At 45.0% G+C, this 23,361-nt stretch overlaps 1 protein-coding gene across 4 annotated transcripts in view; it reads left to right on the top strand.

Annotated features, from left to right (window-relative positions):
- ZHX2 (zinc fingers and homeoboxes 2) overlaps positions 1 to 23,361 on the top strand; it is a 64,991-nt gene that overhangs the window by 38,308 nt on the left and 3,322 nt on the right. For 3 of the 4 annotated variants that reach the window (XM_042837333.1, XM_042837327.1, XM_042837340.1), the window contains exon 3: positions 17,083 to 19,735. In XM_042837333.1, the coding sequence (XP_042693267.1) occupies positions 17,251 to 19,731 (2,481 nt within the window). In that variant the 5' untranslated portion in view covers positions 17,083 to 17,250 and the 3' untranslated portion in view covers positions 19,732 to 19,735. Of the gene's footprint in view, positions 1 to 8,593; positions 8,709 to 17,082; positions 19,736 to 23,361 lie in introns of all 4 variants that reach the window. The other variant, XM_042837351.1, reaches the window with a different exon arrangement.

Genomic DNA, 23,361 nt, shown 5'->3' with positions numbered 1-23,361 from the left:
AGCATGTGTGCACCTGCATGTTGAAACAGGGTTGTCCAAGGAGGAAAAGCTTATATTTCACTAACACTCCGTTGATTTCTTACTTCAGAACTGGTAAAAAACTCAGATCATTTTTTTGCTTTCTTCCCATCCTAGTATGCTTTTGGTGGGTTTCTGCTATGTGTGGTTTTGAATTTGGTTTTTATGCGAGCATCAGGCAGTGCTTTGGTTCCTCTGTAACACGGGGGCTTAGATCCCATTTCAGGCTCCTGTACATGGGTTAAATGTCTGGAGGACAAGGCACAGAATGGGTGGCATTCCTGGGATGTGGACAGGGAAGGACAGTTTCTATAACCCCACAGCTTGGGCCATGCCATTGTTCAGCTTTTGAAGCACTGAAATGTATCTTTGTGCAGTCTGCAGTGGGATATTTTTCTGTTCTTGCCATCTGATACCAACACTAGTTTGTCCAAGGAAGGACTGTCCTTCATCCGTCCTAAAGAATGAATCCAACAACACTGATTTGCCTTGGTGGAATCTATGTTGGTCCAAAAAGACTGACTTCAGCATTTAGGCTAATTTATTCTACAAAAGGAGTAAAATCTGTCCTATTCTTGTTTTGAAAGACTAAGATCTAGAACTAAAAAAAGGGGATGAGAAGAACACAGAGAGCCCTTTGTGCACTGATCTTTCTAGACCTAATGTTAAGATGCTTAACTCGTTCGTGCAACAATAGTTAAGACAGAAGTCCTATGGACAGAACCCTTGAACTTTTGGTTAGTGCCACCTTTCACTGTTAGGAAACAGGCGTGCTGTGCTTGAGCCTTTGCAAGTGGTAAAAGAGGCATTTGAGCATTTAGACACTGGCTCCACTCTGCAGATTACTCAAGCAAGGGTGACCTGCTTCCTCTTGCCCATCCCCTCCTGACTCATAACGGTCTCTTTAATTTAGTGATGTGAGGCCGCAGAGATACCAGAGGAATTGGATGCATAGGGTCATATTGGGCATGATTGCCTCCCAAGGCAGGAGCACCCTTCTTCCCCAGAGGCTCGGGAGCATTGCTGAAGGCCACATAGAGCAGGAGCTATGTGAGTAGTTTGCCCTGTTCCTTCTGACTAAGCTTATTCAACCCCTTCATGTTTTGGTGGGAATGAAGAAGGCAAAAGGCATCAGAAAGGAGGCAGGTCAGAGGTTTGGTTGGAAGGGACTTCAGTGACCACCTAGTTTCTGCAGCTGATGGCAGGGACTTCTTTCACCAGACCAGGTTGCTCAAGGCCACATCCAGCTGGTCTTGAACACTTCCAGTGATGGGGCATCCACAACTTCTGTGACCCTTCCATGAGAAAAAGAAATCATGAAAAGGAATTTTGATTGAGGTAATGCTTTGAACACTCCCTGGAGATGTGGTTTCAAATCTTTGTCAGACCCAACCTTAACCACTGGACTATTGCTTCTTCTCTTCCCACCTTATTTGGATTTTGGGGTTGGGTGATTGCAGATAACAGCATCAGCTCTTGCCTTTTATTCAGCTGTGGAACATAGTTTTTCCTGAACCTCAGAAACTGTTGTGCAACTAAACTTTCACATAAAGCCTCAGGAGAAATAAATCTAGATGACTCCAGCCTGGGTAATCCAAACACTTAGGACAGTCTCGCAGGTGATAAGGTGGAGAGGGAATATTTTTGGGAGGGAGGAAAAAGCTGGCTTGAGTGCCAGCTTTGGATCCTAAGGAGTTACATAAAGAATTTGGCTAGATAGCTAGATTGAAGAATATCCTAAGATGAGATGTGCCTGGACGTTTCAGCTCCTGCAAATGTCTCAGGGTGCTGAATTCCTAAAGTACTCATTAAAGGGCTAGGGAGAGGGGACTGTGTCAGAGGAAGACTTGTGATTGCGAAGATAAGCTTGAAAGCATAGCACATGTTTAATGGGTGCTGAAGGCACAGCAGGTCGGTATTAGTAGTGCAACATCCAGTGGTGCCATCGGAGGGGCAGCATGGGAGCTGGGTAGTGTCCTCAGGCTGGAGACATTGCACTTCATATGGTATATGCAGACCATCTGGGAGCATGGTCCAGTTTCCTTAATTCTGTTCCCTTTTGGTGCTGCGAAGGCAATTTTCCATGCTGTTTGGGAAACAAAATACATGGACCATGCTTTACAAAGCAAGCAAATCAACCAACCTGCAAATGACCAAGTGGGTGTTCAGTGGTTTTAGCTGAGGTTCTTTCCCTTAATGTCCTGGTGGTGGGATTGCCAGGCTGGTCTCAACCACTAGCAATTTTTTGCATGCTCTTTCCCAGCCCTGCGTTGCTCTGCAGTGAGGTCCATGCAGAAATGCACACTTGGAGCTGATGTGTTGCCATGGCAAGAATTGCCACATTGCACCAATCTCTGAGCAGGGTTTTTGTTGGTTATTTGTTTTAAAGAGAGAAGTTTTCACAAACATCGTAAAACTGGGAGATGAACTCAGTGAACGCAAGCAGATCACAAAATCAGTGCCATTAAGGATCTTTTTCTTCTCCTTCCTCCCCTGGAAGGAGCACACGTGTTCTGGCAAACAAATCCCGAACATTAGCATCTCGCTGAATGTCAGTGACTGGTTGGTTGGAGCCTATTTTCGGCACACAGGAAAGGAGGGAGGAGTGTTTGCTGAAGTCACTGGGAATGAGAGCATGTTCTGGTTGCTTTGCTGCAGACCTGTTTCTGGCCATTTTCCTGCTTTTCATGCTCCGTGGCCCTGGTAGGCAGCATTGTAGATTGGTAACATACTGTGTCAGAGGAGATGTGAGTCTGAACTTCTTGCAAAACTTTGCTGTTAGCATGCATGGGCTGAGTGGAGATTATCTCAGTGCCAGCACCATGCAATAGCACTCAAGTTTGGGGTTCTTATGGAACAAACACTTCATGAGCTGTTGTCGAATGCTTTCCATGATGGTTGTGCTCAGGGTTTTGCAGGGTTTCCATCTCCATTTGGCTGCAGAAGCAGCAAGAGCTGCCCAAATCACTTTTTTTTTTTTTTTGGAAACAGACTTAGCACTTCTGTCACACCATCCCTCTGCAGACAGGGCCGGAGCCTGCGCCCGGCATGGGGTGTGGACATGGGTTAATGCTTTCTTTCTGACTTCTCTTTGGCCTTCTTTGAAAACTTTAGCAAGAAAATAATCCATGAGTGAGGCAAGCGAGGGAGAGCTTTGGGGATTAAAGCAAGAAGAAGAGTTGGGTTTGGAAAGAAGCTTAAATTGTACAAAAAGAGAAGAGAACTGAACTAATGAGGCTTATGGGATGATACAGACCCAAGCTCAGGCCTTGTTTTCTGATGATGCAGAGAGCAGCAGGAGTGCCTTCCAAGTTGGTTCCTGCTTTTGTGCTTCTGCCTTCCTATGGCTTCTTTGCATTACGTTCTGCTATCATCTTTTTGGAAAACAGTGGTTAGATTTTCTTGCTTTGGGAGAGAATTAATCATGTGTAAGAAGCTACTCAAAAATAAATTCTTCAGATACGTTTTTCTGGAGCAGAATTGCTCAACAGGAGATTTCTGACGTGCCAAAAGGCGACATGAAATAATCAATTGACCTTGTAAGAGGCGACTGGGACACATTCCCTCAGGGAGATGTTTTTCATGCATATAAACCAGCCTTGATTTTTTTTTTTCAACCGAGATCCCTCCTACTCACCAGAAACAGGAGAAGAAAAAACCCAGTTGAAAAAAACAAAAGGATTTAGACAAATATTCCTCAGTAAGACGTCGCTGTAATGAGCGGTTCCCCTCTCCTGCAGTTCTGAAGTATTGCTCAAGAACCATTGTTACCATTTGTTCATCTGGACGTGCTATGAAGCAGCCCAAGGGGGATCAAGGAAGTCAGAAAGGCCAATACTTGTAATGACTCTGTGCAGAAAGCAGTGAGTATGTGGAATTAAAGCGTGTGGGAGGAGACAGGAGGAGGTAACTGTCAAGTAGGCTTCATCATGCTTAAGGTGTCCTGATGGCAAACGTTTACACTGGTAAGGAAGAAAGGAATGGGAGGTTTTGCCAGTTCTTTCTTCTTGTTGTCACTGACAGTTTATTCCTTGGCAAGTAATAATCTGTCTGGGTGAAACATTGTCCCTCTGAGGTTTGGGAGTGTAAGGGGCGTTCCAGGCAGATGCCAAAGCATCTGAACTTTGGCTGTTCCAAATCAGAGTTGGGTTTGGAAATAGAGACTGGTTTGTTCTGAATCCTGTGATGTTTGAAATGAGAAATGGAAGAAACAAAGCATGTCCTTCTCTGTGGCTCTCTCTGTGACAGAAGTGTCTGAAGGTGTGGATCGTGCTAGTCTGATCCTATTTCCAGGTGTCTCTCTTGACTGTATTTAGTACATGATCAGATCTTCTGGAACTTCATTTCCTACCAGAAGTACTTTTCACTCCCTTCTGCTTTTTTCAAAAAGAAGCACTGTTTCTTTTGAACTGATTTTAAATAATTTGTGAGTGATCCAGCAATCATCTCTTCTTTGTATTTCACAGTGAAACGAAAACACAGAGACACTCCCATGCTGCCAAATCCCACTCCTTCCTAGCAGCATCATCTCAGACTGTGCTCGCCTTCCCCTGACCCACACTGGCATCTTTTCCTGGACCTCCCAGAGCTCCTCAACCCGGGACACTTCTTGCCCTCACTGCACTCAGGGCTGTATTCTGAGCCCTGCTGCACTGGCACACACACACACGGGCTGGCAGATTTTGTGCATGTGGAGAAGTGTGACTCAGAGGAATCATGTTAGATCAATTTATCTGCCATATTCTTGGCCTCTGGAGAACAAGAGTATACCGGGAAGTCAGAGAATCTTACTCAGGTGGTTTTGCAGCAGCAAAAGTCCTGTGAAGAAGAAATTGAGGGCAGAGCTCGGGCACTCACAGATCTATCATGTGCTGCTCGTCACATTGGAGTTTGCAGAATTCATGCCCCAAAAAGCAGTGCCAGACTCTCCTCTGTCCCCTCCATTCTGCAGCACTGCCATGGGAAGCAGGAGGTAACACTGCAGTGGGGGGAGTGCTTCTGACCCGGCCATGGAAACCCAGCAATGTGTGACAAGGGGGAAGGATTGCATTGTGCACCCAGGGCCTGGCGTGAACAAAGGTCCTTTGTGGCCCTGCCAAGTGCTTCTAACAGCAAAGCACTGCAGTGTGCAGAGGGCAGTGGCTCTGTCCTATGACAGATCAGAGCAGCAGAGGGTGCAGGGGGGAGGAAAAAGGAGCTCTATTTGGTCCCATGATCCCTGGGGCAAAATGCATTTCTTTGCTATCCTGCCTGGTAGGCACCAGGAGGGACACTGAGTACACTGCACATACCCTCTGTAATCTCAGTGCAGCGCAGAGCATGGCAGGACCATTCTCCATCAACTAGCATGGGTTTGAAAGGCTTTTAACTCTGTGCTTGGGTTTTCTTAGAAGAGTTGTATGTATGATCTGCGATTATCCTCAAGAAAATAAATGTTCGTCTTTAATACAAGGTTATTAGTTGCATATTAGCATATTAGTTGGATGACAAGTTAGAACAGTGGTACAGAACAAGAATTTCACAAATAACTTAAGATCCAAACAACTATTAATTTTAAGCTTTATACGGAATAGACATCAGGGGCATCAGTGTTGCCTCAGCTGGCTTCTGATGATAGACAGGTGGCTTTTGGTCTAGTATTAGATGCCCTAAACCCCAGTAAACAGGGAAAATGTTTTTGTGGCCTGCTATGAAGAGGATGCATGCAGATGTTTGCAAGAGTCTTCTATTTACTGTCTCTTTACCTCTTTTGCTGAAGGTGTTGTAGGTCCTCTCCTTATCACACTGTCCATAGGATTATACTAAAGCAAAGTGTTTTATGTGTTATGAGTTTTGGGTGGGATAATTGAATACTGTTGAATAATGTTGAAAACAAAGTGCTGAGATGAAAATGAAAGCCAGAAAGGCGGAAATGATGTGCAGAAGTGATCTAAATGGGAATTGCAGGAGATGAAGGACAGAGGTATAATAAAACAAATTCAACAAGACAGCAGGTATGATAAAACAACTTCAGCAGACATGATGTGTGATAATGGTGATGGAAAACAGTGGCTGAGCATCTTATAGAGGGTCACGCCTTCAGTCTTTGACCTCAGAGCTGACCAAGGAACTGACTAAGGGATAATTTGATGCGCACTGGGAGCACTCGGTTTGTATTAACAATAGAGGAGGCTGTCCTTGACTGAAAGGTGTCAGGGCGGGCATGGGTCAGCTTCAGGATTTTCAGGGCTTCCAGAGACAGCAAGAGAGAGCAAGTATATTGAATGAGATGTTGTCATGAGAAGGTCGTTGTCGCATGGAACAGCCCCCCTAAAATATTGGATTTTCAAGAATTTGGCCAAAAAATAAAGAGGAAGAGTGAGAGCTGTAACGTTCAAGCAAAGAAAGACCAGGAGGAACTGTTGCAGACTGGATAGCCGTGCGTTTCTGCAGCTGCAGAAGAGCTGCCTCTACACTTTCAGCTTGTGTAAGGACTGAGGGAGGCTTGGCACCATCAGAAGCAGAGGGCTTCTCTGCAGCCTACATGCAGAGCCGGGTGTCTCTGCTGTTGGGCCTGATGAGTGGTTTCTAAGGGAAGGCAGATAGGGCAGGCCTTTGATCTTCAGATGCTTGCTTCCTGCCATGAGCCTGCTGGGGTGTGAGAGTTGGGGTGTTTGAGACTTTGGTACTCATTCACTGGGACCTAAACTAAAAGTCCCAGCCACTTTGGCATAGGCTGTTAAATATCGTTAACTTGTGAGTCAAGAGGATGATCTGAATTTACAGAAGGATGGAGTGGTAGCCTGGAGACAGACATCTTGAGTATGATTTCCAGCCCTGCTTACTTCCCACATGATCCTGGGTAGGACATGATTTTTTGCATTGTCTCTACCCTATCACATTTGGCAGCATCAAGTGATAAATTGGCTTGGCCATTTAATGAAGCCTCAGCCACAATGTCTTCATGCCTTAATTGCCCATCTGAGCCATGGGGATAATCGTGCTGCCTTAATTCACAGCCCTAGTGTGAGGATTCTGCCTCAACAGCTGTAAGGCTGCCAGACGATGGATCCTCTGAACACTGTAGGTCATTAACTACCCAAGACAGACTCCTGCATGAGGGGAAAGAACCTAGGAAAGCTACCTGTTTTACATAGTGGACATCACATGATTTCTATTAGTGAAGAAAAACCTCCAAAAGAGGAACTACATTTTATCACAGTGTGGGGTGGGTCCTCCCTTGAAACAATCAGTCCTTTAAACAGGTAGAGCTCTTGAAAATTTAAGATGTGACAGGATGAGAGTGAACCTTACGTACACCAAGATACACAGCAGGGGGCGTGGAACTAGATGGTCTTTAAGGTCAGTTCCAATTTAAGCCAGTCTGTATTGCCTTTCTCGTGGCTGGGAATGGCAGAAAGGTGAGCTGCTGACCTTACACCAGGTTATTGTCTCTATCTTGGTGTGGAGAGGGGGCACCAGCTACAGTTGGAGAGAAGTTGCATCAGATTTAAGCAATAAGTTGTATTTTGCCAGCAATACTGGGGAAAAGAAGATGTCTCAAGGGCTTCATCGGTATCACAGAAGTCTCTTAAGTAGAGATCCAGGTTGGGAAGCACACCTCTGTCACCTGCCAGCAGTTTAGGGTCATTCACCTGAACTTGGCTAGTGAGCAGGTGATCTAAAGTGACCATAGGCTGCCAACCTGATAGAAGCATGTGTGTTGGGGTCTGTTTGCACCCCCAGACCAATATGTGGCATTTCAGTGTGGGTCACCTGAGTTTGGCCTCCTGAGTTCATTAGAGTATCTAACCATCTGAGTTACAGTATCTAACCATCTAACCGTGAACTGACTCTTCATCTGCTTAAAGTTGGCGCTTTCTGGAAGTGTTTGGAGCATCAGGTTTGTCTGACATCCTCTGGCTTCATCTGGAGGATGCTGAGTGTCCAGGTTCTGTGAAAACCTGGCTGGCAGTTCTTGAAGTGGTTTGGTTTTGAAGGTGTGTTGAAGTTCCTGCTTCTGGAAGTCTCAAGGTGGTGGGACATTTCTGTTCATCACTGTGCATGTCACGTGCTTTGTACCTCAAACCCCATGGTAACTTATGACACCGTAACTCAGGACTTTTCATTTGGACAGGGAATATTTTTAGGTGTTATAAGCTAAGACCTAATGTTATAAAATGGGAAACTGTTCTGAAGCCTGTTCTGGTAGTGCCGAGGTTCAGACTGCAGTGTCAATCTGAAAGGTGTGAAGCGATAGCCACTGAGTTTGATAGAGCATAGGCAAGTGGAAGTGGAAATGGAAGCAGGAGAAAAGAATGGCATGGTGTAAGGGGCAATGTTAGAGTCATTCTGTGGGAGGGAGATGTTGCATCAGTCAGTTTGTAGCATTTTCTCCTCTGATCTCCTCATCTGGAAACATGAAGATATGCAGAGAAGCCCTTGGGGGTGGGGGAAAAGGGAAGAGGTGCAGTGAGTCACCAGCATTATAAATCACAAACCATCTGCGTTTTTTTACCACATCTTGAATGAGTCAAAGAGGGAGGTGTACAGCTAAAGACACGCAGGTTACTAATGTTGTGTGTTCCTCGTTGAGCTCCTTCCTCTCTTCTGGGAACTCCGTAGACACCTTCATTGCTGCTGCTGTGTTGAGTGAGGATGATCCAACGGATGCTCCACGTGTCGGACAAATAGTGTTGGCCAAACATCCAGTAAGTCAGTGTCTGTCATTCAGACTCAGCATCCTGATACTCAGACTTCTTTTTCTCTCTCCCTCAAATGTAAATCTGAATCCAGCTGAGAAATGGTCACCATCCGTCTCCTGCCCTCAGCCCATGTTCCTTCCCCTCTGTCAGGTCCTCTGGGCACTTTTCCCTTTTGTGCTGTGATGTGTGCTGCCTGTGCCAGAAGTGGGATTTAGGGACTGCTTTCTGATAAATTAAAACTTTCTTTTTAATAACATTAGAGCTCATTTCTATCCTGAAGTCTTACAAAAGGAACACCCAGTATGCACATGTGATTTTTGTTTTCCCTTTGCAATTCACTGGCAAAAACATTTGTGAGTGCCTTAATTTTACTTGAAAAATTTGATGCTTGGCTGGGTACTGTGATTCCCAGGGCAGGATTAATTGCTGAAGGAGATGAGCAGCTCCTGAAGTCCTGAAGCAGGAAAACTTCTGTGTTGTCACTTAAAGTTTTGCAAGTGTGTAAAGAAACTAAATACTTTGATTCTGTAATAACCTGTTTTCTTCCTGCTCTGCAGACATTTAACTGATGGTGCCCCTATAACAACTGTTAAGTCTGAACAGAAAGAATGCATAATGAAATATGAAATCTATATTAATATATACAACTGCCTAGATAGTCATGAGGTAGAAAGCAGACCTGACATTGCTGTAGAGGTTTAACCTGCACAAATGGGAAATGGTTTCTAGAAGTTGCTTGAGCAAACTTTAGCCCCACAAGGAATCCTTTGCTTAATGCATAACTCAGAATAACAATAATATAATAGTAAATTACCTGAATATTCTAGTGAAATAATCCGGTTTTAATATGTAAAATCAAACGTGGCTACATGCAGATTTTGGCCACGTAGCTGAAGATACTGTGTACAAATAATTTTTGTTCTGTGTTTGTGAATTTCTTGTCCTTTCACCACATGATGCTGGGTAAAACTCAATATGAAAAATTACTTAAATCCAGCGACTTTAATCCACTTCAGTGAGGAGGATTCAGGGAGCTGCACAGACAAGTAATTAAACTAATTAGAATGAATGTTTTTATAGTGTCTCTATTTCTCTCTTAAGAAATCTGTTGCTTTTTATTTCTCTCTGATGAACATGCAAGTACCCACCCTACTAGCTTGCTGATGAGAAGAGATAATTTTGACAGTGCGTGACTGATCTCTGGAACTCACTGCCTCTGGAAAACATTGATGGAGGATGTTGGAAAGAAGCTTTACCCCTGGGCGGGTATTGAACAACTGCTCTTGTATCCAGTGGCATTTTGGGGGTGAATTCATGTGTCCTGTTGCTTGGAAGAGGCCACTTGACATTTTTTTCCCTCCCCAGGCAGAAAGCAAGGTCACAGGAGCACACTCACTGGTACCTTCTGAGTTTTGAGCCTGGGCAACCGTAGGCACCATAGAGATTTTAGGTCCCTTCTTGTCATGTGCAGAAAGCACACTGGTGTCCATTGGGTGACTCCAATGGATAGAGCCATGTGTCCAGTAGGACCCTAAAACCTTTGCAGAAGCACAAACTATGAAGGAAAATGGCTTTCCCCAGCCTGTGCCAAGTTCATCAATCAGTAGGAGATTTGGCCCTTCTGCACCAGTCATGGTTGCCACATGCCCCATTTGGTCTTCAAGCTGTAGGCCGCTGACTCGTATTCCAGAGGAGGAAGAGGTGGCCAGGAAATGAAGAATCCTGGCTGTGTTCCTCACTTCCACCACAGGCACAGGACATGACCTCAGGCCCATCGGGCTTGCCCCATCCCATCAGCACTGAACGGTGACACCTCCCAAAGCAAAACCTGTCTCTTAAATGGGACAAGCAAACGTTGCTGTAATATAAATATTGAACCAGATGGTGCTTTTCATTCTGGGTAGGTTATTCTTATCACTTTCTAGAAAGCAAAAATGCTAAAAACAGGCCTAGTCCAGATTTTAGCAATTAGTGATAGGACAAAAGGAAATGACCTCAAGTTGCACCAGTGGAGGTTCAGATATTAGGAAAATATTCTTGTCAAAAAGAGTGGTGAGTAGTTGGAACAGGCTGCCCAGGGAAGTGGTGGAGTCACTGTCCCTGGAGGTGTTAAAAACATGTAGATGTGGCACTAAGGGTTGTGGGCATGGTGGGATGTGCTGATGGTTGGACTAGGTCACCTTAGTGGTCTTTTCCAATATTAATGATTCTATGGGCCTGAAGAATATTCTATTCTTGGGTTGGAAGGGATGCTTGAGGTCATCTAGTTCCAACCCTCCTGCTGCAGAACAGTTGGAGGTTGCTCAAAGCCCCACCCAGCCTGGCTTTGAATGCCTCCAGGGTGAGGGCATCCACAACCTCTCTGGGCAAAAACTTAAACTTGCATTTAAAAAAGAGAAATTAAAAAAAAGCCAGTGTTTGCAGATGAAGACTTAAAATAGAAAATTCACAGTACACAATGTTCAACTTACCCATTTCTTGGATGGGATTGGCCGCCTGCATGCATACAACCGATAGCACAGAAAACCCACAGTTTTTGCCATTTTTTTGGCTTTGCAACAGTGTGAAAGTGAGCATTTTAGTTCAGCGAATATACTATAAGCAGTATACACTGAAATACATCAAGAGCAGGCTGCTGGCTAACACAGCTTGATCTAGGAAAGCTTACTGGGGTTTTCTCCAGGACACCTGTGTTTTCCAGAATACATTTGTCCACGTCTTTCCTCTACACGATGGTTAAATAGAAGCTGAGATGTAATGCAAAAAGGCAGCGTTTGTGTGAATTGGCTTTGGCACGCTGTTCTCCAGGTTTTTCTCTTACTGTTGGCTCCTTTTGAGCCATTTCATCCCACCCACAGTCCTTCAGTGTTCTGTGTGTCGTGTTTGATGCGTGCATTCTTCAGAACCTCTTGGCCATGCTGCAGGCATGGATTCCCCCAAGCTGGGCATGCATCACGTTTGCATCTGCCCCACTTTGCAGACGTATTGGCACCCAGTTCCACAAGTTGTGTTGACGTGAGTCAGAAGTCCTGGAGGCATTTTGCTTTGCTATTCACCCGTGGAAAGAAAGAAAAATCATAAATTGCTTCTCCCATATAGGGAAAAGTTCATGGCCATCACACGCATTGCCATTGTACATGGCACCTGCCACATGTATCTACACGGTTATTTTCTAATTAGAAATGTCTACAGCAGCTCACGAGATCTGAAAACATACAGCATTTTCAAATATATTTTTTCATGTTTTTGTTGTGGCAATCTGTATACCTCCCCATCAATTTTGTTTTGCTCAGCTTATAAAGAGCTGGGAAAGAGTTAGAGCTCTTGGCTGCTCAAACTTAAATGCTTTTTAAAAGCTCAGCGTTGCAGTTCACAAAACCTTCCTTTCTTTCTGTGGTTTCCCTTTTGTGAATCATTACAGCCCTGATCCATCATGCAGGAATTATTTGCCCTGGTTTGCTTCTGCTTATTCTCCTGCATGTAATTAAGCAATGTTTTTAAGTGTACTGTCACAGTGGAGACCAACAGCATTTTTGCTGTGCTAGCTGATATGCTTTTTGATTGTGCTGCAGCAGCTGCATGCTGAGAACAGTTGTAAGGCAGGAAAAACATCACCCGAGGCGTGTTCCTCCTTGCACCATGAAATAAATCTATCGTCTCTCATCCTTGCATTTGTAGGAGAATAATATTACTGCAATGTTAAGGATTATGAGTTTGGCCTCTGTGATAGGGAGCAGAAGAGCAGCTCTGCTGTACCATGCACCTTCCCATGCCAGCAGCCTCCACAGGTGTGGAGTAAAAGGCCATAAGGGGGTTATGGGGCTCTCAGCAGCAGCAGTTCCTTCTCTGAACCAAATCGTAAACATGACATTGGTAGTAGTCAGCTGGTTTTTGATTTGCTGCTTGGTAAGGAAAGGTAATATTCCAAAACATGGGGACTTGTGTCCTGTGTCCTAGCTGGAAAGGACTTGGTGGAAAATCACAGGTAAAAAAAACTGTAATAGCTTTTTTGTTAACAAAACAAAAAACAAAACCGCAGTATATCTGAGAACAGTGAAGATCCATTTGCACTGAGTAAGGGTTTCAACCCTTCCAGTCTCTATTACATCCATTTCATCCAGCCCTGGAAGTGAGGTGCCATGTGAAGTAGTGGCATTTCTCTTCATGTGGGAATTAAGGGTTTCCCTGTCTTTTTTATTTGACATGTCTCATGTTTGGAATAGCCTTCAAACAGCCTTTCCCAGTCTCTCTCATGTTTCTGGGGACCCTGACACCAAAGCCCATGGGGAACAGCTCAGCAACAAGTTCAGCCTCTATCTGAATGTTTGCTTTTTTTTTTTTGTTGCCTTTTTATTTTTGGTTAAGGGAGTAGTATAGAAGTGTTGTACAGGCACAAGGAAAAGATAGGCAATGAAAAGATTGCAAAGTCCAGCACAAGAAAGCTTTGTGATTCATTTTTCCAGCTGTTCACATGAACCACGTTGTTTGTAAGGCCAGTGCACACCAGCAGCTCTGGTCCTGTTGGTACCACTGGTGCAGGTTGCACAGGGGTTTTATTTTTGACAGCTCTGAACTGATGAATGCTCTGAGACGGTTAGAGCTTTACCAAGGTGGAAGTTCTTTCACCACCCAAACTTTCTTCACTTTAGAAACCCACAGAGGCAGAAGATACCTTTCTCTGCTGGAAGATGATATTGCTATCCAAGCAGACATTTTTCCAGTGACAGGCAGACCTGAAAACATGGCTTATTTTCTCTGCATGGTGCTCTGCAGTTTCCCAGCCTGGAAACCAGGCAAGCAGCAAGGGGATCTGGCGTTGCTCTGCTCATGCACCAAGTCACCACTGAGTTGCCACTTTGTTCTTCTGCCTGATCTCTGGAGCCTTTTGAGCTGGGCTTTGAAAGATCAGAGGGCTGTGTCTGGGTTCGTTTGTTAGCTCTTGGAAATTAAACAAAACCAGGCTGAGGCCTCCCTCATAACTGTACTTTTTGAGCAGAGATGCTGAAAAGAACACATTGCTTCTGACCTACGTGCTCCCATCGTGATTGCTTTGCAGAAGCAAAGCAAACCGAAAGCTCCTGTTGCTGCAGATGGTCTCTGTGGTTTGCTTTGGAGCTGGTTCACAGAGGCAGCTGTCTGCTTGGAGGCGAGTGCTTTTGGTTTTAACCTGGCTGCCTGTTGCTGCTTCATGCATCTGCTCATTTAAAAACAAAAATTCAAATTTCAGACAATAAAGCACAAATTATTTTTTATTATCTCTTTTCCCTCATTCAGTATGGCAAACCTCATAGGGGTAAGCAGGGCAGCTGTGGGGGCGAGGGCTGCCTTTCTCCATGCTTGGGAGATCTGCAACTGGTCTGTAGCCATGCATCGTGGTGACAGCAGCCCAAAACTGAAGTCACTTGCCTTGATCCAACCACTGGATTTAGTGACAGAGTTTGTCAGAAGTCTTTTCCTGATGCAGCCCAATTCATTGAGCACTGGGCATGAATTTTGTCCCTTGGAGCATGATGAACATGGGCTAGGTGGTGAAGTTGACTTGTGTGCCTACCTAGATATGGTGCTTGCTAAGCTTTGGTTGCTGCTGAGGGGTATCTTGTGTCTCCCAGCAAATGCTGAGAGTCACCGCTAACTGGAGGACCAGCCACCAGTGGGTAAAATCCAATGGTTTGTGCAATCAGTGTGTGTTTACCCTGCCTGTCTCTCAGAACTGTGGTATGGCCATGTTCTTTGCTAGAACTGACCAGGAGATCCAGAGCAACTTGACATGGATTTATCTGGAGTGAGGAACTCACTGCTGTCCTCAGAAGACAGTGGCTTGGAAGTCTCAGTAAACCCCTCACTCACACAGTTGCTGGGCCTTGCTTTCCTCCCCCTCTTTCAGGAAGCTCCAGGAATTGAGGTTGAAGGACAAATGTGATCTGACTGGTTGTGGTCTCCTAACTCTTTCCTTCTGAAAACAAGTACATCTGGAGTTGGAACTCATTTGTTTTGTTCTTGACTTCCAAAACTATCCGCTATGGTGGATAAGGATTCCTGTGTGGCAGAAAAGCTATTCAGTGTAGAGTTAGCAAAGCAGTTAGAAATATAGAAAATCACTGGGCCATAAAAAAAGAAACAGTGTTTAAAAATTTCTATTAAAATTGTTGAAGAGAGAATTTTTCACCCATCCACCATTGTATGTATGCTTTGGCCTTCGCTTAATGTCAGAGCATCCTTGCTGATCCCTCTGTCCTGATGAGAGGTGGGAGTTTGGCACAGCTCCCTGACGTGGCATAGTGCTTGCTGAGCTTTCAGAAAGTCAACACATTCAACATTTTTAAGAAACATTTATTGCTCCAATGCAGTAACCTAGATACTTCTTTTTCTCCACTCTTTTTCTTCCATCCCATTCCTTTATTTTTTTGTTCTTAGCCTTTTCTTACTTCTTTTTTGGGTAAGGAGGAGGTGATAGTGAAATATAAATAAGCCTTGCTCTGTCTTTGGTGCCTTTTGACTTTTTTCCTTTCGCTGATGTTGCCGCATGAATTTTGCAGAAGGTCACACATCAGAAAAGGAGCAGACCATTAAGTGAAGCAGCATGGCCTAGGTGGCAGAGCAGCAAAAGAGCATCAGGGAGCTCTGCTCCGTCCTCATGCCTACCACCCTTTTCCAGGATGAGGCATTGCACTTTCCTTCCATTGTCTGCAAACATTAACATCACAAGTGCAGTGGGATCTGCAGGGCAGAAGGAGGTGACCTGCACCTTGTTTCCAGCAGCAGCCTGGCTTAGGGAGCTGATTCTGCACCCTTCTTTCACCTTTTGACCCATTTCAGCCAGATCTGATAAAAGGGAAGAAGCATCAGAGATAATTGAAGTTCTGCAAACTTCATTAAAAATGAGTGGGCAGGAAAAGGAGTGTTCAGACAGTTGTTTGTGTTTCTGACCCCATCTGCAGTGGGACACTGCAAGCCATAGACCTCAGACGAAATACTCTGTGGGAGGACGATTGTGAAGGGAAATAGAGGGGAATTTTGAAGGAATATGTAAAAATAACAGAATATTCAGTGTAATCCAGTTTGAAGGTCAGCACAAGTTTGCAGAAAACCGGGCATCACTGGTTCCATTGCTCATCTACTTGCTTATTATTAAAAGGGATTTTATTTTATTTTTTTAAAAGAGAGATTGCAGAAACCCAAAACATGGGTTGCTTGTAGGTGCTGATGCTTTGGGCAGTGACAATGACAGCCTGTAAGCCCTCCCATCCAATGGATGGCAAACAGTGAGTTTCCCATCAGGCTGAAAGTGTTACAGTCCAAGCCTGACTGATCAGGAGGAGTAGCAAAGTAGAGTCAAGGAATCATTAGAAAAGGTATCTTGTCAAATAGGAGAGTGATATCAATTTATTTTTTTGCATGATGAGGCTGTTACAGCTATTAAATTACACTCCGTTCACCCAGTCCTGATGAGCATGGGTAGATTGTAACACAGCCAGTGTGGTTTTTCTTCCTTTGTGGTCATACTGATTGATACTGACTTCATATCCTCTTAAGAATATGTATTTTGATGGAATTATTACATTTGGGAACTCCAAAACCACTTTAGTGTGTGAATCATGCTTTAAAAATATTGTTTAATTCTGTAGGCAGTTAAGTGCACAGATCAGGACTTGATGGGAATATCAGTAGGGTCACAGGAAAGGACCCTATTTAAAAGGGATCTGAGAGTGTCTTGGACCTTTGCTCACTGCCTGGCAATCAATATTCCGTGATAAGGGCATTTTAAGAAAATTTTCATTCCAGAAGAGACTTGACAGACCTCTACTGATCTGCTCTAATCAAGACACAGACCTCTGAAAATGCTGATTTGCATTAATTCCTCTCTGCCTTTACTTTTATGAGCAAGGCAAGCCCCATAGCTTTATTTAGAAATCACCCGTCATTAGTAACCACAATCATTTACTAGACATATTTACAAGGTAAGTGACAGTGGGAAGTAATTAAATTTAATAATCACACTCAATTTCGAATCTACATGCTTCAAAATAATAATTAATAGAAACTACAGCTTCTATAAAAAGGTACAGTATTTATAGCAGTGTCTGCTTTCCTTTCCAGCTAAATGCATTGACTCTCATGGAGATTAAAACCTCCTGTCTGTTCAGCTTCCCCTGTTTGTTTCAAAGCCATTTTCTACCTGAGGCACACTTCATTGTGAATTGTCCACTGCTTTCATTCTGCATGGACAGATTTTTCCTCTTAAGTTGATGGGGAGAGTAGCAAGAGGAAGAGTTCAGTGTTGTCCAAAATGGTATTGTAAATGCACCTATCTTGAGTGATGGCTTTCTGCAAGAGCCATGTTTTACAGATCAGTGCCTAATGGGTGTGCTTTGTTTCACAGGTGTCATGCAGCAAATGTGAGCTGATGGTCACAGTTGGGGCTGAAATCGTGTATTAAACAAAGCAAGAGTTAAGTGAACAAGGAAGGTTGCAGCCGTTCACAAGATCTTTCAGTTTATTGCTCAACCTGTCATAGAAGTCACCTTCTGGAAGCGCAGCCTGGGCTGCCATGGCTAGCAAAAGAAAGTCAACAACTCCCTGTATGGTGCGAACCTCTGAAGTGATGGAGCAGGAAGTCCCAGAGGGTGCAGAAACTGCTAAAGAGAAGGGGCCTGGCACACCACAGCAGGATGCTAAAAAAACTTGGCCTTCAGAAAGCTCAGTGAAAGAGTGTGAAGTGGTTGAGGCTAAGCCCCCTGCTGAAAATCAGTCTAAGAAACCCCAGGGTGGTTATGAGTGTAAATACTGCCCTTACTCTACACAGAACTTAAACGAATTTACAGAGCATGTTGACACTCAGCATCCGAATGTCATTCTCAACCCCCTGTATGTCTGTGCTGAATGCAACTTCACAACCAAAAAATACGATTCTTTATCTGACCACAACACAAAATATCACCCAGGAGAGAGTAACTTTAAACTGAAATTAATTAAACGCAATAATCAGACTGTTTTAGAGCAGTCCATTGAGACCACCACTAATGATGTCACTGTCACGAGCAGTGGGGTGGAAAATGCAGAGTGTGAGGATTCACTTCATGGGGGAATTAGTGTGAGTAAAACGCCTATGATGAAATTGGGAAAGTCTAAAGGGGAAACCAAGAAGGGTCCCAAAAAGCCAGAAGAGGGAGTTTCAGAAAACCATGTGGATAGTTCTCTCCCCCGCATCATAACTGAAGCCACTGAAGCTATCGCGTGTATAAATGGAGACCTTCTCCAGGATGTGTTAGCTCATGTTATGCCCTCTGTACAGCTACCACCAAATATTAACCTTGTACCCAAGGTCCCGGTACCTCTGAACAGTACCAAATACAACTCTGCACTGGACACTAATGCAACCATGATCAACTCCTTCAACAAATTTCCTTACCCCACGCAAGCAGAATTGTCGTGGTTGACAGCAGCATCAAAGCATCCTGAAGAACAGATCCGAATCTGGTTTGCTACGCAACGTTTGAAGCATGGTATCAGCTGGTCACCTGAAGAAGTAGAAGAGGCAAGAAAGAAGATGTTCAATGGTACTATCCAGGCAGTCCCCCAAACCATCACTGTCCTGCCAGCTCCTTTGACAACTGCAAAAATTCCCCCTCCTATCATCCAGACAGCTTTGCCTTGTCAGATACTGGGCCAGACTGGTCTGGTTTTAACTCCCGTTTCAAATGGATCAGCAGTTTCCTGTTCACCAATCACACTTGCTGTTGCCCCAAACCAGGGACAAAAGAGGACAATACAGACTCTGTCAAACGTTCCAGAGGCCAAGCGACCTCATGTAGTTCAGGTGCCTGAGAGTCCTGCCAAGCTGACTGCTGTACCATTGACACCTGCTAGCGAGCGAAAAAAGACCAAGGAGCAAATAGCAGAGCTAAGGGCCAGTTTCATAGCAAGCCAGTTTCCCGATGACGCAGAAGTCTACCGGCTGATAGAGGCAACGGGGCTCTCCAGGAGCGAGATCAAGAAGTGGTTCAGTGACCACAGGTACAGAAGTCAGCGGGGCATCGTGCAAGTCGCTGGTGATGCTTTAGGGAAGGATCCAGTAGCACCTCCACTGGGCCGACACAGCCGCTCGTTCCACCCATATGCAGATTATGCACCCCAGAGGTTCAAAGAGAAAAGCCAAGAGCAGCTTAGGGCCCTTGAGGAGAGTTTCCTACGATGTTCTTTTCCGACCCAGGGAGAATTGGACAGGCTTCGAGTGGAGACGAAGCTGAGCAGGAGAGAGATTGATTCCTGGTTCTCCGAGAGGAGAAAGATAAGGGACAGCATGGAGCAAGCCGTCTTGGACTCAATGGGGTCATACCGAAAAATTAAGGAACAAGGAACGCCTAATGGTGCAATAAACCAAGCAGAACTGATGAACAGCTCCCAGCTCCCTGGTGCTTTATCGGGATCCTCTGCCACACTTAAGAAAACCCAGGAGCAAATTCATCTACTGAAAAGTACATTTGCAAGAACCCAGTGGCCAACACCACAAGAGTATGACCAGCTAGCGTCCCAGACTGGGCTCACAAGAACTGAAATCGTTCGCTGGTTCAAGGAAAACCGGTCCTCGCTAAGATCGGGGTTGCTTAAATGGGTTGACCAGTACCAGCAGCAGTATGCTGATGGCCATAACGAGCAGAATCAGAAAAAGGGATCAAAACTCATTGAGAGTCCAAAGAACGGTAATGAGGTGTCTCGGCAGGAGCACAAAAAGCTGAATGAAGAGAACTCGGGGAAGCTGGTGGTGAGACCAAAAAGAGACTGCGAACCACTGAAAGACTCTTTGTTGGGGAATCAAGCAGAGGATACGGGCAGGTTGGAGTGCAACAGCCGTGACAGACGTGAGGAGAATGAGGGGCCAGTGGAGGTCAACTGGGTGGAGGTGACTGTGGGCGAGGATGATGCCGCATCAGACTGCACGGACACGTGGAGCCAGGCAGCACCTGAGGGCCAGGCAGAGCTGGCAGACTTTGACTCTGAAAGTATATCTGGAGAAAATGCCCACATATAGACAGGTAATGCTTGGGGTGCCCTGCTTCCCAGAACTGCCTCACTCTGGGGTGCTTCCAGCATCCCGTAGCCCCTTTTCAGTGCAAATCCCTGGACTTGGATCCTGGTGCCTGCTGGGTGCCTGAACACAAGGCATGGCCATCCTGTAAATGGAAGCAGCTGCTTGGTAGGCAGGGATTAGCACTGTTTGCCTGGTTCCTTTTCTCCTTGTAAGTCAAATCCCATGTAAGGGCTTTTTTTTTTTTTTTTTTGCATCAATCTATTAAATCCTGAAATGTCTCCTTTAAATGTAACTTCTGCAGAGGTTGATGTAAAACATACCAGTGGAGCCATGCAGAGACTGACTAGGTGACACTAGTTCCTAGCAGTCCTCTTGCTAAAGGGTTGCTGATCTCCCATGAACAGAGACCATGCCTGGCTTTGTACCTCTTCTCCTTTTGACACAGAATAAAAGCTGTCTGGGGGAAGGGCCTGGGCCAGAGATGTATGCAACAGCAAGCAAAAAAAATGCTGTAGGGTATGAAGCGGCTCATGCAAATGTACCCTCTTCCTCTTGCAGGTGAGAACTGTCTCCAGCCTGCTTTGTTCTGCTTGCTTGCTCTATAGATGCTTAGGAAATGCCCCAGACTAAGCTGTGTGGGTGTTTTAGCAGCTTTTCTTCACAGTATCCTGAATTTAAAAGCAAGCTGCGGGGCCATTTTTTTTAGGAGGGGAGTGTTACATGATATTTCAGTGTGAAAAGATGCGTTGTTCGGAGACCTGAAGTCTGTTTCTGATCGCAGTTAGACAGGTATAAACGGGAGCAAGTACCATCTGTGCTTCTTGATGGCGTGTTGAGCTGAACTCACCAACCTTTAATATTTTGTGCATGTATGAGAATGTACAGGATCAGATCTTGTCTCTCTCAAGCTGGGGTCTCCTTAAGCTAGGATATACCTGACAGAAAGCACAGCATTGACAATTAAAGAACACACCTTTCAGAAAGAATTAATAGTCCCCTGATGTCTAACAAGTGTAAGGTACTTTAGTATTTGTTTTAAAAACTTTTGAAAAGGAAATACACTAACCAGGACTGGTAGAGGTCCCCGCACTTGCATAAGGCCATTTGCTGTTGAAGACTTAGTGCTGGGACTGAACCACTCCATGTTGCAGAGGTGCAGATTTTTCTTAGCAGTCTGTGCTGGCTGCATACAGGTAGGAGTATCTCTTGTAGCTGTGCTGGTGCTGCAGAGGTGCATGGGGAGCAGCCACATAGGAAACCAAAGCTCGGTTCTGATCTGGTATTTTAAATTATATGAGCGATGAATAAATGCACTGTCAGATTTATTTTATTTTATTTTATTTTATTTTATTTTATTTTATTTTATTAGGTTTGTTATTGCACATCATTTTGCTGTTTCAGCTATGGATACTTACACTAATGTAACTGAGGAGAGAGATGGGCTGTGAGTGAGGATTGGTAATGGGGGCAGACCCAGAGGATGAAAAGCATCACAGAGGAAAAAGATCTGGGATTGTTGGTCAGTGTTTTGCTGAACGTGAGACAGCAGTGTTGCCCAGTGTTGCCCATGGCATTTAGCAGAAATAGTGCAGCCAGCGGGAGCAGGAAGGTGATCATCCCTCTGTACTCAGCTCTGGTGAGGGCACACCTTGAGTGCTGTGTTCAGTGTTGGGCCCCTCACTATAAGAAAGACATTGAGGCCCTGGAGTTTGTCCTGAGAAGGGCAGTGAAGCTGTGAAGGGTCTGGAGCACAGATCTTATGGGGAATGGCTGAGGGAACTGGTGTTGTTCAGTCATAGAGGAGTAGGCTGAGGGGAGACCTTACTGCTCTCTACAACTCCCTGAAAGGAGGCTGTGCTGAGGTGAGGGTCACCCTCAGGTAGCAGCGATAGGATGAGAGGCAGTGGCCTCAAGTTGTGCCACAAGAGGTTCAGATTGGATGTTAGGTAAAATTTCTTCTCAGAAGAGTGATGAGACATTGGAACCGGCTGCCCAGGGAGGTGGTCCCTGGAGGTCAAGAAATGTGGAGATGTGACCATGAGAAGTAAGGTTTAATGGGTAATACTGGTGGTAGTTGGATGTTTAGACTAGATGATCTTAGTGGCCTTTTTCAACCTTAATGATTTATGATTCTGTAGCAGAAGAAGGGACTGCTTTCTCACAGAGCTCTCGTGCTGCACCCTGGTGCTGACCATGGAGCTCCACAGCTGGATGGGGGCCCAAGGGCCATCAGAGATGAACTTTAACAGGAACTTTGCAATAAAATTCCATCAGTTTATTCTTTTGTTGAGGAGCTTTGAAAGGGCTGTAAAATGCACCTGCTGAGAAGAGATGCACCAAAGCAGGGTTTTCACCATGTGGGTCACTCAGGAGTTCAGACGACCATTTTGCAGGACAGAGGCCCAAAGCATTTCTCTCTTTTCTTCTGCTTTACTTTCCCAGCACATCTCAGCCCACAGTTGCTGACACCTGCTTTCTGGTGCCAGAAAGCCATGGGACCAGCCATGGTGACATGTAAGATGGGAGCTTTATTCTCTGCATTGATGGAAACAGTGAAAAATCCATGTGCTTTTTCTTTCAGGATAGATTTTTACTCTCAGTTTAGTGAAGGCGATCTACTGTCTTCCTTAATTTTTAACTATAGCTTTGGAGTTGAACTAACAGGCCATTGTCCTAGGTGACATCCAGAGTATGGCTGAAAGACCAAGAGGCTTGGAGATGAGATTGTTCCTGCTTGTTCTTACATAGAAGTCTGATTCTTCCTCACACCTCAGCACCTCGGAGGGGCAACGTTACCATCCTGGCTGCAGGCAGGAGGCACTGCCGAGTGCTGAACTGCTGACGGAACTTCTCTTCCTCTTGATTCTTGCACAGCCACAGCCACGATGCGAAACTTCCACTGCTGAACTTCACATTGTGCAGAAATGCTCCTTTGTTGTTATGTTCTCAGCCTGACATGCACACTTTAAAGTGAACATTTGTCTGCATTCAGTCTCCACACTTCTGTTGTGGCAGGAATTCATGTGCAGATTCTGTAAAAACCTGAACTGCTGCAGAACTTTGCAGGTCTCTTTGTTTCCCCATGTAGTTGTAGAAGCCATTAGGGTGTATTTGCCTTACAGCCTAAACGCATCTCATGCCTTAGAAAATGGGTTGTTCTGAAGTGATGTGTGTTCAGTCGTTGCTGCTTCTGTTGCAGCTGGTGGGATTTTCTTGGCCACCTGTCCTCAGTGGAGCAGAATTCACACATGACTCTGAAATCTTATTCACAGGTTGATAAAATCTGTTATGCTTAGAATTGTAGAATCATTGAGGTTGGAATAGACTGCTAAGATCATCCAGTCCAACCGTCAACCCGTCACCACCATGCCTACTGAACCACGTCCCACACTGCTATATCTCTATGCTTCTTGAAGACCTCTAGGGACACTTCTGCCTGCTTGAAGCTTTTGAAAAAGTCACATGAATTCCATGGAGCAAGATCAGGTGTCCTGAACAGTAGCACTGTTTCAGTATGGTGCCTTCATGATCCTGAGTGGCTGCAGCAAGCCATCACTCCAAATGCTCCTGATGCGGCATAATGAAGTCTCATATCCCTTATGTACCAGTAGAGTGCCTTACTTCACATCC

This window comes from Centrocercus urophasianus, unplaced genomic scaffold, assembly GCF_019232065.1.
Source record: "Centrocercus urophasianus isolate 14NV4802_14NV808 unplaced genomic scaffold, USGS_Curo_1.0 seq_11, whole genome shotgun sequence".
NCBI lineage: Eukaryota > Metazoa > Chordata > Aves > Galliformes > Phasianidae > Centrocercus > Centrocercus urophasianus.
Note: the sequence above shows the minus strand (reverse complement) of the source record. Positions and strands in the feature narration are given on the sequence as shown.